Source organism: Mya arenaria, chromosome 7, assembly GCF_026914265.1.
Source record: "Mya arenaria isolate MELC-2E11 chromosome 7, ASM2691426v1".
In the NCBI taxonomy this organism is placed as follows: Eukaryota; Metazoa; Mollusca; class Bivalvia; order Myida; family Myidae; genus Mya; species Mya arenaria.
The window spans coordinates 37,051,347-37,069,918 of record NC_069128.1 but is presented as its reverse complement, the minus strand read 5'-3'; the positions used below and the strand labels follow the sequence as shown (position 1 = coordinate 37,069,918).

Sequence of the window (18,572 nt, the reverse complement as noted above, 5' to 3'; positions counted from 1 at the left end):
AGGAGATATACCCCGGACAAGCAAAAATGGGACGCGGACGCCGCCAACGCCACCGCCGCCGCCGCCGCCGACAAAAGTAACCCCTATATGTCGTCTTTTCAGGCGACACAAAAAGCAGGGGTCACAGGTATCCAATGTCTGTCTAACTTGGATCTTACAACGATATAGCTAATCCAATTACGTGTTATAAATAGAGGACCTATACAGTGCATGTGTCAAATATGTATGAGTGTAAGATTTACTTTAAAGTTGCATATTGAATACCTCCCCTGGTCTAGTCATTGTGTTTATTATATTGCCGCTTACCATACAATATGTAATGGAATATCATTGTAATTTATCTGCACACTAATATTACAATGGTAGGTGATCGAGCTCTGGTTGATGGCTACCGTTCTAACATGAGAATTTAAAACTACACAAAGGGTTACAAAGAAAAACTCTCAAATACCATGTGATAAATTATATCATTAATGCTACCTCAGAAGGCAATGTTCTGCTTTGAATGAAGACTTTAAACTCTGTCTTCATTTTATTACCGGAGTTTGATAACGTGAATAGTTTTTTCAAACACTTTGACAAACCTGTTTCCAAAATGTTTTGACAGTGCTCCATCAGGCGGCTGCTTTGTGAAAAGGTTTGTCAAAGTGTTTTAAGAAACTAAACTCTCAATCAAACTCTGGTAAAGGACCAAAGGCAGGTATCTGTAAGCAGCATAGACTGCGATAGGTTTCAGTTAAAATGGTGATGAACTAGTCAAGTTATCTTTGTCTTATGTGTTCATTCGAAGCAAAACATTGCCTTCCGATGAAGCATTTATGATGTAATTTATTACGTGGTGTATATACACACTGAATATTGTACCAGTACAACCTTACCTCCTGTTGTCCAATTTTCATTCCCAAGTCCTTGTTCTGCCATTCCATTGAGTTTCCGATAACAATTATAATTGTCTCTTTGTTCAGTATCTCGCGAGCGTAAACCAGTAAGTTGTTACACTTAGGGTCTCGTTCAAAACTATCAGAAACAAGCGCTATGAGGATTTTGCAGTTTTTAATGGCTGCCGTCAAATCCACTGTGCTGACCTCATTGACATTTTCTGCCATCCAACTGAAAATCAGTAGATGATCATTTTAGCAAATTCAGGCAGGAATGATTAAAACTCATTGTCTTCCATGTATGAGTGTTGCTTAGTTTAATTTGTGAGGTTCCTTTCCTACAATTCTTTGATTTTGACTAGGTTTGTGACACAAATATTTCATCATTTGACTTGATAAGTTAATATTTAACTACATGTCTAAAATATGTGAATACAATAATTCCAGAAAAAAATGCAAAAATTAAACCCTGTGAAATTAAAGCAATGTACTTGCAGTAATAACTGATCATGAAAGTAAAGTTTAGAGGTCAATCTAAACATCAAGTTTTTTTTAAACAAACAAATGCACATTTCTTTTTTACCAATACACAAACCATTTTTTTTTACCTGTTTCTGAGTTTAAAGTACTTGCAACAAATTAAGTATTCAATTTTTTTTTTATTTAAAGAGAAAACACAAAATATTTATCTTACACTGCTTTGGCTTCAAAGATGTCAGTGGTTGCGTTGATAAATTGTACCTGGCTCTTAAAGCTGCACTCTCACAGATTGAACGTTTTGAAAACTTTTTTTTTTTGTCTTGGAACAAGCCAATTTTTGCGACAATCCATGGAAACCAGTTATATCAGACTGCTGACAAAAATTAAATGTCAGATTTTTATATTTAAGTTCAAAAATTGATGTTTTATGCATTTTTCTTATACTGTTAGTAACGGTTTAAGCCATTAATCAATAATTTTCGAAAGGAAATATGAATATCTACGATCTGATTTTTCTCAGCAATCTTACATCATTGGGTTGCAGATATTTACACAAAAATTTGCTCTTTCCAAGACAAAAAATAAAAAAGTTGTAAAAATGGTAAATCTGTGAGAGTGCAGCTTTAAAGTCAAAATTGTCTCTCATATATATATATATATATATATATGCTCAGCTTTAAGTTAATATTTTATGATGAAATGTCAACATAATTATAATGATGCTGTTATAGTTATATTTAAAAATTCCATATAACCTACCAGGTGTGACCCCAGCCAATAATATCATCACGAATTTGGAATGGGGAAATCGCATCGCTATCGTTGGGTCCCGGAATGTCCAAGACAGCATAAATGATGGCGCAATCCACCACTAGTTCATTATTCAGCTCCTGTAAGGCCACAATACTCTGTTGTAGCTGAAAGTCAAAATCTGCGACCTCACGGCTGTCTGTCGGCATTTTTTCTGTAAAGATAAGTGATATCAGGGATAATTTAGTATGTTTCCGAAGCAAACTAACTAATTTCAGCAAGGAAGTTTGTCAAACAATTTGCCCTCTAAGTGCCGCTTTGTCAGAAACATGTGGGACTAAATAAAGGTGTTTTAAGAAAAAGTTTTCCTGAGCCAGTGACCTTGACCTTTGATCAACTGACAATCGACGCCAAAAAGGGATCATATTAGCAAAAGGCAACCTACCACTAAAGTTTCATGGTCCTCGGTTAAGCTGTTCTGATTTAGTTTAAACATATCCATTCAGTTCAAGGAAACACAACACTGAATGCACAAGGTAAAAATAAATAATATATAAAATGTTACTGAACGGATCTGCAGACAAGCATTTAAAATGCTTATAAAATTTCCTTTCCATGAAATACTCCTTGACATTTTTTTTTTGTAAGTGACCTTGAGCTTTACCCCACTGAAGTTATTAACAACAGGGGTCATCAGCTGTTCAAGGGCTATCTACAACTATTATTCTTCAAAAACAGATGGGCTTAACATGATTGCATCAAGCTACCTTGTAACTGGGCCATGGAAATCCAGTGGAAGTATTTATAACACTGAATGAATGGAGCTTTGTGGTCCTTGGCTCTCTGGATCAGCTTGGAACACAACAGGTCTGGGTCGGTGGTTCCCTAAAATAAAATTGAAATAATCATTAATATTTAGCAGCCACGAGAAAATATATTTTTCTGTGATCACAAATGAAATAAATTTAGATCTTGGTACAAAATTCAATTCATATTCAGCTTCTTTTATGCTTCATTTTAGTGACCAAAGTTAAAGATTGTATACACCAACAACACTGCTAATGATGCTGCCAATGACAATACATATGCTATGCCAGATTATTATTTTTTTACAGAGACAAACGTATAAAACTGTTGCAAATAATAACTGCTAGATCATGATTATTTAACAAAGACAAGCGTATAAAACTGTTGCATATATTGACTGGTCTACAGTACCTCTTTTTCTACACAGTCTGGGCAGGGCAGGTACAGCTCATAAGATACGCCATTGAATGATTCCTCGATGATACTTTCAAACACCTCATGAATAAGGAACAGGATGTTCTCTGGACGTGGACCCTGGACTAATACCACTAGCTCTTTGTTGTCCCTGTAATGGTTAAAGTGATGTAGGTTAGTTTATACTAGTAATTTTTAACATGATTGTTAAGACAGCTACGAGCAGATATGAACCAGCCATTATCCAGTCATATGTTGTTGTTTTTATAAAGGTCTGCCTGCACCCTATATAACGGCTGCATCATGGCTTGACCCCATCAAATCCCCAAGTGTGAAATGAACAAAATTTTGAGACCAAAAGAGGAATCGAATCCCCACCAGTTGACGAGATATTTGCCAAAATATTATATTTTTTTCTACCCAAGATGACCTGCAATGAATGACAACATAGTGGTGCTACAGCTAGATCCATTCATTAACCTGTTTAGAAACTTGTTATACCGGGATGCACTTTTTGAGAGGCAAAGGTAACATGGCTCTTGGGTACAATGGTTACAAACAGTTTCAAGTCTGAGTTCAGACTCAAGTGGCAAAACTGCATATCTTCATTTCCGTGTGAAGTTGAGTTTAGATGATGAAATTTGTTGGATACTTTTGATACTAAAAAATTGTGCAATATGAGTTTAGACTTTGACTTGAATTTTTTTGTTATCATGACCACAGGTGGGCCTCTCGGGAGGTAGGTGGACACCTTAACCACAAGACCACTCCAATCAGGAGATTAAGGGTTAACTATTTTGACCCCTTAATATTGAACAAATTTTTAACCTATATATATTCCTTTCAAGGGGCTTAGACATACTGCGATACACCATATAGTCTGTATTTACACAAGAATTATAAAAGAGATGAAGGAAAATATCAAGTCATGTCCCCTTCAAATAAAATTCAATCAAACTTTTAATTATTTTAGACAAAATTCAAGTAATGTGTAAAACAGAGTTTGCAAATGACGAAACAACATTTCACACTTGCTACAGTTCAGCAATGTAACATCTTTATATATCTAATAGCACTAGCTGTGCTTGTTTTTCAACAGTTACGCGACCAACTTTTCCATTAATGGAGAAAAATGGAAGTTATGCGTGTCACAAAGTTTGAAAATGATGTAACTTTATTTCACACTGGCCCCAATTTAGCAATGTAAATTAATGTCTTCTTATATTTAATAGCTTACGTCTGTTTTATGAGAGCACTGTGCTTGTTCTTTACCAGTAGCGACCCTTTCTTCCATACCTTCTTGCCATCTGACAGCTGGAACAGTCGCACCTACACGCAAATAAAACAAAATTGCTGCAACATTTTGTTATTTGGTTCTTTTTATAAATTGATAATTATTTTGTGAGGTTGTATTCTTGTGCAATTTGTATATATCGAAAGTTTTGCAATACCATCATCATTTTGCTTCCGTAAAATCTGTAACATAATAACAATAATAAAATGTCGAATTCATGAAATAATGTTATAATGAATATAGCTTTTATCTATAACCTGCAAGAGCTGTATTTAAAGTCCTATTTTATTTAGTCTGTTTATTAATGAATTGTATGACTTCCTACATCAAAATGGAGTATGCTGAATACAACTTTCACCTGATATTATTGAAATATTCATGATTTTATTTGCTGATGATGTAGCACTTATGTCTGATACTATTGCAGGTCTACAATCGCAACTTAACCTGTATGAATATTGTGAAAATTGGAAACTAACTGTCTTTTAAGCGTGTTATATGCTATTGAATAAAATTTTTAAGTATGCCAAAACATAGATATGTGTCCAAATGTTATGCGATGTTGAAATCTTTGGATACTGTTGGTTATGTGAATTGGGTAACCCACTTAAGAAAACTTTTATTTTCAAATGGCTTTGGTTATGTTTGGGAAGCCCACTGTATTACCAATAAAAAATGCTTTATGGCAACATACTTACGACTTAAAGATTAATATGTTCAGTCATGGCGTAGCAGTTGTATAAATAGTGCCAAATTGCAATCTTATATCGGCTTTAAAACCAATTTTGAGACTGAAGCGTATGTAAATTTTCTTTGTGTTAGGAAATTTCGGAACGTATATGCTCGCTTTCGAGCTTCAGCTCATACGCTAACAATTGAACGTGGCCGTTATACGAATGCTGAAAGACAGTTAAGGTTTTGTCCTCATTGTAAAGATGTTGTAGAGACAAAATATCATTTTCTTTTGGTGTGTCCTTTATATGATACTATTAGACAAGAATATATAGAAAGAAAATATTATGAGAACCCAAATATAATTAAGTTTAATATATTGATGTCTTGTAATATTGGAAATGTTGTGAAGAAAACTGCTCACTACTTATACTCAGCTTTTGAAAAGAGAAGTTCACTTTTCCAGGAATAAACATTACATACTTGTTACAAGTTTTGACTGTTAGTACATCGTATTGTATATATAAGTTATCAATGTCATTGTATCAAAATGTACTTTTTCTATGTTTTGAGAGACACTATTATTTTATTTTATCCATGCTCACTAATTTGCACAAGTAGTTTTCATGTATGTATTGTGTGATGTTTGCATGGGCTGATGGCCTTCTAGAAAATAAACTGTTTGTTTGTTTGTTTGTTTGCTGAACTCTCACAGATTGGCCGTTTTGACAACTTGTTTATATTTTGTCTATTGAATGTTTCTAATGCTTTAGGAAAATGACTTTTTTCGGCATAAACATCAATTTTTGAACTTAAATATATAAAAACTGTTAAAAATCTGATCTTCCAAGGACTAAATTGAACTGTGGGAAAACCTGAGCTCTGTTGAAGAGTCCTGATGGAAGGTAGGTAAACCTGTACACCATCTTTGTTTCTCTGACTCCCTCTTTCTTCCTGGGCCACTCAAGCTGTAAAAGGAGACAAGGGGGGTAATTTATCAATGACTGAAAACATGAGCATTCAAGGGAGATAATTCATTAACATCTGTGACACTGATCCCTGAAGAAAGATGGAGAGATCTGTCCTGTTTTTGGCTTATTCAAGCTGCAAAGAGCACAAAAGGGAGGTAATTTACGCATTTCAAAAGAAAGACAGTTCACAAATGTCTCTGTTGAACAATCTTGGGAAGAGATAAGTAAACCTCATTGTTCAAGGAAGACATTTTTATAAATGTCTTTGATGAAAAGTTGCTTTCTTTTTTTCCAACTCAGTGCTTTTTTATGTGTGATTAAGCTGGAAACAGCATAAAAGCTGAAAAGAGCATAAAAGGGAAATAATTTAAGTATTTTACAAGGAAGATAATTCCAATGTCTCTGTTGTACAGTCCCAGCCATAGGGAGGTGAATCAACCATCTTCACCTCTCTGACATTATCTTATTGCTGAAAGGCATGCAAGGGAGATAATTCATCTGTTGCTTAAACTTGAGCTCTGCTGAAAAGATCAACATGAACACCCCATTTTTTCTGACTCTAGTATTCTTTCTCAGATAAACAAGCTGATATGAGAGCAGAGAAGATGATTACTTGTCAATGTCCTTGTTAAAAAAACCTAAGGCATGCTTCCGCACGTGTCCTTGGATTAAATTTTCTGATCTGAATTGAATTCACATGACAAATAATTAGAGCCAACATTGAATAATATGTATGTTTTAACAAATTTGCAGCAGAGAAAATACAAATCTAAATATAGCAATTCTAGAAATAGTAACTTACATCATCAAGGGGTTCTCCAAGCAGATCACCCACAATTTACCTTATACCATCAGAGGGTTCACAATCACAGAGTATTCTTAGTCAATCTTTAAATATAGCAGTTCTAAAAATAGTAACTTACATCCTTAGGGGGCTCTCCATGCAAGAGACAGGCCATAGAGTAATCTTAGTCAATCTCTAAATATAGCAATTCTAAAAATAGTAACTTACATCATCAGGGGGTTCCCCAGACAGGAGACAGGGAACAATATTCACAGCCTCGGTTGGGAGGGGGAAAGTCAGATCAAAATCTTCTGTCAATCTCAGAAGCCATTCATGTAAATTGGGGTCATATTGTTCCCAAACAGTCGTAATATCAGAGTGAAGAAACCTGCCATGGTTTTTCTGTAATAAAATACACTAGTTAGGATTTTAGGTAGTCCATTCATTAATGCAAAAAAAAAATGCTACAAGTAAAGTTTCATTTTAAAGTTATAAAATGTTAATAAGTTTCCCTGACAACTTTTTGTTATATAGACATGGGGTGTTTTAGGAAACAAATTATTACAAAAAATACTATACTAATAAACTTTTGTTTTATAACCTCCCTTTTATATATCATATTATAATAATAGCATCATTATGATGTTATTCAAAAATGCAATCCATGCAAAAATAATATAATGGATAATCAAAATAAATACAGAAAAAAACACAATGTTAATATGCTTCTAAAATCTAAAATGCATCTTTGCAACTGAATGATGAATGGCTTACCTTAAACACAGCACATCAAAATAACAGACATGGAAACAAGCTTTATTTTTAATATGTACATAAGTCTAATTTTAATAAGTGGTGTTGTTATCTTATTTTATGTAAATGCATTGTTTCCTAAATCATATGAAAGTCAGGTGTGGATGTCCTGTAAACCCATATTACTTTTATGTTTTGAAAGGGGTTTATGAGTGTATTAAGAATTTGTAAAAAATATAGGAAAATAAACAAATAAGCTAGCCGATGGGCCTTAAAATATTTCAAAATGTGTAATTTTACAGCCTATTTAATTTCAAATAAAGAATGAAAACTGAAACTCCAATAGGCGCACTTAAAAAAATTCAGGTCAAAAACAATATTTTATTGATAGCATACAAGACATATATTTGGATGGCTTCAAAGATGATTTTGCTCAGAATAGAAGGGGATTTTGCCCACAACTAGGGAGATTTTCATAAATCGTCATTAATAACTCCGTCACTGCACATCGTCTCAATCAGGTCAACATTTGTACCAAGTAATATGGTAATCCATCCATGCATAAGTAAATTATAGCGCGGACACGAGCATGTGTACTCTAACTCTGACTCTGTATTAACTTTTACCAAGTCGCTTTCGTTGTCACAATTTTATGCAAGAGTGTGGTCTTGTGTTGTGGGGGAAACTGGAGTACCCAGAGAAAACCCACTTGTCCGGCTTGGTGACTATAAACCAAACTCACATGCGCCCAGGCCCAGGTTGCCCAGGTGAGAAGCAAATGTGCTAACCACTACACTTACCCGACAACCAACATGTCCATTTTAGAGAACGCACCTGAATAGGGGAGCTCTGAGCTGATACCACACATGCCATTACATCTACGATCCATTGTGGATTGATGACCACATAGTCTCTGAGGAAATCGTTGTCGAAGTATTGGACGGTCCCGAGATCGTGCAGCAGCTGGACTGCCATGCGAACGTCACGCTCGTCATATATTCCCTGTACCATTGCATACTCCTTCGCAACCTCCCATTTGATGTAATTAACCTGAAATGGGAAATTAAGAATGACAAGGTCCCCTTAAAAGGCACATGATAAAGGTTGATACAAAAAAGAAATTCCCTTTTTAAATGCATAATCATGTTTACCTTATTGGACTTTAATGATCAAAACAAAAGAATATGATTTGGGTACTGATAATAAAATATTGGCCATTATAAATGTTTTTGTTTTTTTTATTATTAGCTACATGCCACAAATTCCAGTTAAAAAAAAAGCTAAAATATTCTGACTCCCACTCCCCCTGCCACGCCTACCATTACTATAACCCCTTCGCTTTTCAGGGGGGGGGGATTAAAATAGACAAATAATTTTGTACCTTTGTCAGTCTTTCTGCGAGTATTCTCTTCTCAAAGTTTAGCCAGACTTGCGGTATTTTCTCGCCCATGTAGCCCTGCTGTAGAGTGACATCCAGCAAACTGTCCTGCAGATCTTTGATACCCTGAAAAATGTGAAAACAATTTTAACATCAAGAAGGGTTTTGCCTCATATCATTTAGTATTGTTTAATAATATTCTCATTTATTAAAGGTTGTGATAATTTTTTTCATATAAGCTGAACTGGGTGAATCTGAGTTTGGTCAGAAAACTGAACTGTTGAGTGTTTCAAAATGGCTTCAATATAACTATTTTAGTCAAAAGATGTATGCTGATTGTAGAACAGGTTATTTTAACAGATACAGTATGCCATTGCCAACACAGACAATGACACGATTGCTATGACAATATCGCGATTTTTTTGCAAAATACAGACAAGCTAAAAATTACAATTAAACCTACCTCTCCTGTGATTGAGCTGACCCGGTGAAAGCTAGCAATCTGGGGATATCGCTCCAGTAGCTCTTTAATCGGGATTTCAGCTTTAGGGATCTGAAAAAATAGTGATGATAGGTTACACACCACCAATATCACAAATTACATGGTTTTTTTCATAATTGAAGCACAAGGGGCCATTCAATCAAGATTTCTAGGCACACAGTTCATTTTGGTATCTACATGTAGGAGAGTTTTTTCAACAGTATATAGTACTGCCCTGTTGAAAACCTCTCCCTAGTACAAAATCGCTCTAAGAGCTCTTGATGAAAGGGCACCCTTGGATCACTGTACCTAGTGCGTTACACCGAATTGAAGCAATTCCAGAAATGCCATTTTTTTGCTAATTCAAGGGCATTAACTCTGGTTTTACTACAATAATGTTCAGCAGGACACAAAAATCAGGTGCAAAACTTCATCACCTATAATAAAATTCCACCAAGGTTTTTTAATGTTGTTGAAATAGTATGGAGATTTGAGCGTCATAAGTTTGCATAATACTTAGGGAAGAAATCACCGACGGACGCACAACGGCATGCACAGACAGACAAGGGCAAATCTGTATAATGCCTCCCCCATTTTCGTTAGGGTATAGAAAAAAATGTCGTTACTGATTAGATCAATTAGTAAAGCACCTGGGGGCCATTTCAAAAAAGATATTTTTCCATTTAAGTCCAAAATTTATTAATGTCATAGTATTATTATTTTGCTACATATTTGAGTGAACTTAACTATTTAGCCAGTATTAAAAATGAAAACAAAGTAAAGAAAAAAATAATCTTGTTGCCATTAATGACATTTATACAGATTTAAGATTATGGAAGCTTTAAGATTATGGAAGCTACGAATAAAATCCTTTTTGAAACAGCCCCCTGACTTTCATGCCTGGGGTTCCAAGTTTGATCCCCGGACTGGTGGCCAACCTTTCTGAGCTAGTGACAGACATTTACATTAAACCATTTGAACTTCTTTTTCATTTGTGACACGGAGACATGGTGGCAAGGCTCGTTGAGGCATTTTCAACAATACCTCATTCGCCCTGATTGGAAAAGTGACAACAGAGATATAGTCAAACAACGTTTCCGCGCATTCATGGCTTAGCTTTCATCATAATTGCCAAGCAGTTCAATATTGCATTATTTTATCTCATTCAATGTCAATTGGTGTATATTAAAGCATTAATCTATGATATTATTTTTTTCTTCTATGACGCAACTTTTCCTTATACTTACCAAATCACATTGTGTTCCAACCACAATAATTGGAGTTCCCGGAGCGTGACAGCAGATGGAGCTGAGCCAGAAATCAAGACCTGCGTGCTCGTAACCCTGTCTCATACTCCATAGTAGCAGGTACACGGCACGCTTCGACAGGAAAAACTGGAATCAAGGGAATTGAATTTCAATTTAATGGTTGTTCAAAATTTGCATCTTCTTTTTTTGGTTAATTGTTATTAATAACCATTATTTCAAATCAATGCTAAAACTATATAAGCCAATTTTTGCTGATAAACTAGAACTCCGCGAGTCGGATGTGTCGCCTGACGAATTATTTACTGTCGACATTATAGCTGTTAGATTGGCATTTTATTCATTTATAGACAATGATGTTGCCATTTAACTTTCAAGTGTAGGTGGCATTTGAACCCTCAATCAGATATACCTACGGAATAAGTTTCAGGTTGAAACCTCCTATAGTTTACGAGATATGCCACGGACAAAACCTAAGCAAGAAAATTAACAAAGGGCAATAACTCTAAAAATATGGCAGCAAGAGTAACGGTTCTTGTGCACTGCACTTGCCCTCAATGAGATCTATCTAGCTATGAAGTTTCAAGTTGATACCTCTTATATCCTTCAAGATATGCCCCGGACAAAACTTTAAGCATGAAAATTAACAAAGGACAATAACTTTAAAACTAAGAAAGCAAGAGTTACCGTTATTGTGCAATGCACTTGCCCTCCATGAGATCTATCTAGCTATGAAGTTTCAAGTTGATAACATTTGGCGATTAATTTCCCCATATGTGACCTTTAAAACCATACATATAGACATAATCTGAATCCCCAACTACTGACTGGTTTGCAGTTGAACATTCGCGAATAATCGACTGGAAATGGTCGAATATCCGATTAGCAATATACGAATAAAGTAGATTAAAACAGTGTTTGTCGCAAAGATACATATGTGTACATGCATAAAGAAATATTTGGCAATTAATTTTTCCATATGTGACCTTTAAAACCATACATATAGATATAATCTGAATCCCCAACTACTGACTGGTTAGTAGTTCAACATTCGCGAATAATCAACTGGAAATGGATGAATATCCGACTGGCGAATATACGAATAAAAGTAAATTAAAACAGTGTTTGTCGCAAAGATACATATGTGTACATGCATAAAGAAACATTTGGCGATTAATTTCCCCATATGTGACCTTTAAAACCATATATATAGACATAATCTGAATCCCCAACTACTGACTGGTAAGTAGTTCAACATTCGCGAATAATCGACTGGAAATGGTCGAATATCCGACTGGCGACTTGAAATAGTCGAGAAGCTTAATATCAACATCAACATCTAACTCTGATTTTTCGAATCCCCAACTGGCAACTAGCAGGTAGTTGAATATTCGAATCCCCAACTGGCAACTGGTAAGTAGTTGAATATTCGAATCCCCAACTGGCAACTGGTAAGTAGTTGAATATTCGAATCCCCAACTGGCAACTGGTAAGTAGTTGAATATTCGAATCCCCAACTGGCAACTGGTAAGTAGTTGAATATTCGAATCCCCAACTGGCAACTGGTAAGTAGTTGAATATTCGAATCCCCAACTGGCAACTAGCAGGTAGTTGAATATTCGAATCCCCAACTGGCAACTGGTAAGTAGTTGAATATTCGAATCCCCAACTGGCAACTGGTAAGTAGTTGAATATTTGAATCCCCAACTGGCAACTGGTAAGTAGTTGAATATTCGAATCCCCAACTGGCAACTGGTAAGTAGTTGAATATTCGAATCCCCAACTGGCAACTGGTAAGTAGTTGAATATTCGAATCCCCAACTGGCAACTGGTAAGTAGTTGAATATTCGAATCCCCAACTGGCAACTACCAACTACCTTCCAACTTTACCGTCATAGTTTAAAGATATATATTCACTTACATATTTATCTGATAGCAGAATGAATGTGCTTTAATTTTATAATCGTCTCATAAAAATATTTAAATTTGTTAAAAATGAAAAAAATATATAAAAAATATGTATAAATATGCTGATTTTTGCATTTGTTTTCCTTCATCCCATCCCATCCCTCAAAATGCTCTGCCCTCATCTGCATAAGGCCAAACAAACTATTTTTAATTGTGGCCTTACTATTTGCAATTTTTATTTCTGGCATAAGGGGCCTTCTTTGTACCTGGTTTTAGTTGATCAAAGTTTTTTTTTATAGAAATCCAGTTTTATGACAACAGCAGGACATAAAATACTTTTAACATCTCAGGCCTTGTACACCCTCGGGGCTGACTGGCCTGTCCTTAAAATATTAAATAACTCTCTGCGGTGTGAAATATTTCTTAATTTCAAAATATTAAATAACTCTCTGCGGTGTGAAATATTTCTTAATTTCAAAATTATATTAAATAACTCTCTGCGGTGTGAAATATTTCTTAATTTCAAAATATTAAATAACTCTCTGCGGTGTGAAATATTTCTTAATTTCAAAATATTAAATAACTCTCTGTGGTGTGAAATATTTCTTAATTTCAAAATACCGGTATTAAATAACTCTCTGCGGTGTGAAATATTTCTTAATTTCAAAATATTAAATAACTCTCTGTGGTGTGAAATATTTCTTAATTTCAAAATATTAAATAACTCTCTGCGGTGTGAAATATTTCTTAATTTCAAAATATTAAATAACTCTCTGCGGTGTGAAATATTTCTTAATTTCAAAATATTAAATAACTCTCTGCGGTGTGAAACATTTCTTAATTTCAAAATATTAAATGACTCTCTGTGGTGTGAAATATTTCTTAATTTCAAAATATTAAATAACTCTCTGCGGTGTGAAATATTTCTTAATTTCAAAATATTAAATAACTCTCTGTGGTGTGAAATATTTCTTAATTTCTAAATACCGGTATTAAATAACTCTCTGCGGTGTGAAATATTTCTTAATTTCAAAATATTAAATAACTCTCTGTGGTGTGAAATATTTCTTAATTTCAAAATATTAAATAACTCTCTGCGGTGTGAAATATTTCTTAATTTCAAAATATTAAATAACTCTCTGCGGTGTGAAACATTTCTTAATTTCAAAATATTAAATAACTCTCTGTGGTGTGAAATATTTCTTAATTTCAAAATATTAAATAACTCTCTGCGGTGTGAAATATTTCTTAATTTCAAAATATTAAATAACTCTCTGTGGTGTGAAATATTTCTTAATTGTAAATCTTATCAATTTTAATATGCGTTACCTGATGTGTGTTATAGTACACAGCTTGTCCTGCGAAATCCCAAGTGCTGTATGTGACTTCCCTACCATCTTCGCTGGCAACTGTCCACGGTTTTATGTCGATTCCATCTGTTGGGGTTTCTTTCTCAGTTCCCGATGTCTTTTTGTCTGTTGCCATCAGTGCCCGAATTAGACTGGTAAATAAATGGTCCATATTAGTTTTAACTACACAAGTTAACGAAAAACCTACAACTAGTGTACCTGGTAATAGCTATTCCCTAAAGTATGATGTTATGTCATTATTAAATAGTGTTGAAAATAGCCACACTGTATAGCGACGTCTTATGAAATTTAGCGCTTCAAATTGGCACATAAGTATTAATGAAATAAATTAAATCTCACATTCCTGGTCATTCAATAAGAAATTTATCAAACTCATTTAGTATAATTGCCGAAAACTCACCACACTAAGTCTTGTTTTTTTTCATCTATTTCAGAAAAGATGTTTTACATGTTTGTATTAGATCTCATGGTAATAGGCAATCATTAAGTAATTCAAAGCCTTATCATTTAGAATTACAACTTTTGAGGGTGTTTACAGGTCCGCCAACTGCCACTCATCGATAGACAATCCCTGCATCAATTTTTGTGTTGACAATGTGTAAGTCAATGAGGTTGTACTCTAAGTCAGTAAGATGACCTGAATAAAAATCTTAAAAATTAAGAAAAGCTCCTTTGCTTCGATCACTCAGCCCATTCTTAATCATCAACATTTTAATTAATGCAATCTAACTATTTTTAACATAGTTTCTGAACTCTGCCTACTTGAAACAGTTCTGATATGGAAGCTGGTGTTGTTAACTCTCAAACCTGATGAGAGAACAAATCTATTATTTTCCACCTTTACCTGGTTTTTCCAGCACCTCCAAGACCTACGACCATCAGCTTAGTTCTGCGACATTCAGTGAACCCTCCTGCTAGACGTTTCAGATACGCTTTCACAGATTCAAACCCTCGTGAGACAATTTCCGTCGGAGGTGTTCGTATCTGTGGGCAGCTCTGGATATTGATGGCTGAAATAATTCATTGTAGAGTTAAATTTGCATGCTTATTATATTTTTGCGTGTTTTGACTTTTTACATTTTCAGTGAGGTTCGATATTTGCAACACCATAATGATATGCATGCTTTCAATATTATATAAGTCAATGGTAGGTTTGCATGTATTAATGAAAAAAGTTTTGAATGTGCATGGCATGGTTAAATCAGATATTTTTGGGAACAGGAACCCTGGAAAGGAGTTTGTCCTGTTGGTGCAGTGGTAAGCGCACTTGCTTCTCACAAAGGCAACCAGGGCTTGATACCCTGCCTGGGTACATTAAAAAAAATAATTCAGTAACAAACGGTTATCTATTTTTAGAAGCAGTGACCTTGACCCTAGAAGCCCTAAACACATTCCCTTGAATGATCTCCATAAACTCTTTCTATATACTAAGTTTGGTCACAATATGTCAACCCTAACTTAATTTTCAGTACTAACCATTTTTTAATTTTTGTAACAGTGACCTTGAGCTTGACTCTGGGGCTCAAAACACTGTCCCATGAAAAGTCTCTATAACCTCTTTCTAAATTCCAAGTTTGGTCACTATGCAGACCCCGGAGTGTAGTTACTAATAGCCTCCTTTTTATGCCCCCGAAGGTGGGCATATTAAAATCGCACCGTCCGTCCGTCCATCCGTCCGTTCGTGTGTCCAGCTCAATAACTCGTGTCCGGGCTGTAACTTTCCCTTGTATGGACAGATTTTAAAATGACTTGCCACATATGTTCCACATACCAAGACAACGTGTCGCGTGCAAGACCTAAGTTCATACCTCAAAGGTCAAGGTCACACTTAGTGTTTATTCACAATGGAGCATAGGTTGTCGTGTCCGGGCTGTAACTTTCCCTTGTATGGACAGATTTTAAAATAACTTGCCACATGTGTTCGACATACCAAGACGATGTGTCGCATGCAAGACCCGTGTCCTTACCTCTAAGGTCAAGGTCACTCTTAGGTGTTTATTCACAATGCTGCATATAAGCACATAGAGTATAGGTTGTCTTGTCCGGGCTGTAACTTTTTCTCGTATGGACAGATTTTAAAATAACTTGCCACATGTGTTCAACATACCAAGACGACGTGTCGCATGCAAGACCCATGTCCCTACCTCTAAGGTGAAAGATACACTTAGTGTTTATTCACAATGGAATGCTGAATATAAGGTCATAAGAGTGTAGGTTGTCAAATATGGCTGGTATTTTTTTATGTTCAGAGGCAATTTAAAATGACTTGCCATATGTATTTGACATGTAAAGGCAAGATCAACTTTTCATGTACTGATCTTGTTCATAGTTCAATGTCACATTCGGGGGCATTCGTCACATACTGTGACAGCTCTTGTTCTTTGAATAGTCAAGCTAAAAACAGCTCGAGTTAATAGCAATATGATAAGGTTTTCTTACAGGTGATATTAGGCAAATGACCAAGCAGTCCAGGCAACGATTCCAAAAGTGGGTTGTCGGAGAGGCTGAGTGTGATAAGATTCTGCAGGTTATTTATAGCTGCAGGAACCATGTTGATGGCGTTGAAGTTAAGGTACAACTCCCGAAGGTTCTTCATATTAAATATCACTGGGGGAATTCCTCCGCACACTTCATCATCTGAAAATGAGAAGTTGCTTATATAATCTGACCTTGCATATTCTGACATGTCTTTCTGAAAATGTTTATTTAAAAAAAAAATCAACATCTCATTAAAGTACAAAATGTTAGACACCAGACAAGCCTACAATCCTAACTCCGATATCTGATCCTCTAAAATACTCTAATCTTATCTGAGTGTTATCCAGAATCTCTCCCTATTATCTTATCTTACTGATATCAGACATCCCTATCCTGGGCACCATGAAGAACAGGTCCTTGTTTACTCCTCCTAGCTCTTCCTCGTCAAGGCTGCCATTGCGATTATAGTCATGTTTCTCAAACAGCTTCATAATGGCCTGAGATGAGATCGAAGAACAATGGTAAAATTTCATGGAAATTCAGAGCAATGGTTAAATTTCATGGAAACTAGAGATTGGTTTTTTGAAAAAGCGCTTGTCTTCTCTATTGTGTGGTCGTATCTGAGAAAAAATAAATGATGGACATGAAATTTTGGACTGGAGATGAACCAACAGTGAAGTTTGGTTTATTCACCCGTAAAAATGTAAACAAAGTTTGTATTGTATGAAGTTCCTGGGCGCAAGTGTTATTCAATTATTGATCGGAAACCATTTTTCAGCTCAAGGTCATCGTGACCTTGATCTTTGACCTACTGATCACAAAATCAATAGGGGTCATCTACATGACCAACTTGCATACCAAGTATGAAGTTCCTGGGTGCAAGCATTCTTTAGTTACTGAGCAAGAGTAATGGTTAATTTTCATGGAAATTTAGAGCAAAGGTTAAATTTTATGGGGGGTTTTAAAGAACAATTGAAATTATCATGGAAATAAAAAAGTGGTGAAATTTCAGGGTACAATGTAACAAAAACAGATGTGGTCAACTGCAAAAAGCAAAGAACATTCATACATCTGGTCAATTTTATAGAAGTAAAATAGAAGTGGTCAACTTTCATGGGAGCAAAAACATTGGTAAATTTCATGGAGGTTAAAAGCAGTGAATACATTTAATTAAAACTAGGGATGTAAACGAATGGCAAAATAGATATTCGAATATTTGGTAATTCTTTCGATTGAATATTCGAATTTTCGATTTACAGAATACATATTTTAGAAGATGTAGTAAACTTCTATTATTATTCGCTAAAGTAATAGCTGGGGCATTTTAACCCTATTTTTGTCGTAGCCAGTACTACAATGGAGGAAATATATCCTTAAATCCATTTCAAAGCACGAAAATTGTATCGAAAGATGGAAACAGTTTAAAGCACATATATGCAACAACATTATTGTAGAACAATATTACATTATTGTGGCATTCATATCATCACATTGATTTGCGCAATGTTGCACATCATAATTTGCAGCCAAAATAGACAACACATTGGTGTATAAGTTGATCCCTAGACAGTTATTGTAAAAGTAGGGGGGACTATTTATAGTACCCGACGATCTGTCCCTAAATGACACATGACGCGTGTCTAGTCATCACGTTCACACCTCTGGCATTAGGGGCCAATCGTTGTAAAAACAAAATAAACAAACTTTATAAACAACATCAGTGTTGTGGGCAAAATGTGTTTTATTCTCTTTATTGAACTTTTTTTCGAATATTCGAATACCGATTTTGACATTCGAATACCGGTTTGATCGAATATTCGAATATTCGTTTGCATCCCTTATTAAAACCATCTTCATAGAAATAAAAAAGAAGTAGCAATATTTCATTA

General features: G+C 35.1%; 1 protein-coding gene across 4 annotated transcripts in view; it reads right to left on the bottom strand.

Annotated features, from left to right (window-relative positions):
• LOC128240741 (uncharacterized) overlaps positions 1-18,572 on the bottom strand; it is a 105,874-nt gene that overhangs the window by 26,290 nt on the left and 61,012 nt on the right. For all 4 annotated transcript variants that reach the window (XM_052957556.1, XM_052957557.1, XM_052957558.1 and 1 more), the window contains 15 exons: positions 17,057-17,180; positions 16,645-16,842; positions 15,050-15,215; positions 14,165-14,336; positions 10,910-11,056; positions 9,645-9,734; positions 9,185-9,307; positions 8,638-8,853; positions 7,279-7,452; positions 6,171-6,263; positions 4,567-4,658; positions 3,327-3,480; positions 2,876-2,993; positions 2,118-2,322; positions 879-1,110 (listed from right to left, as the gene is read on the bottom strand). In XM_052957556.1, the coding sequence (XP_052813516.1) occupies positions 879-1,110; positions 2,118-2,322; positions 2,876-2,993; positions 3,327-3,480; positions 4,567-4,658; positions 6,171-6,263; positions 7,279-7,452; positions 8,638-8,853; positions 9,185-9,307; positions 9,645-9,734; positions 10,910-11,056; positions 14,165-14,336; positions 15,050-15,215; positions 16,645-16,842; positions 17,057-17,180 (2,304 nt within the window). The remainder of the gene's footprint in view (positions 1-878; positions 1,111-2,117; positions 2,323-2,875; positions 2,994-3,326; positions 3,481-4,566; positions 4,659-6,170; positions 6,264-7,278; positions 7,453-8,637; positions 8,854-9,184; positions 9,308-9,644; positions 9,735-10,909; positions 11,057-14,164; positions 14,337-15,049; positions 15,216-16,644; positions 16,843-17,056; positions 17,181-18,572) is intronic.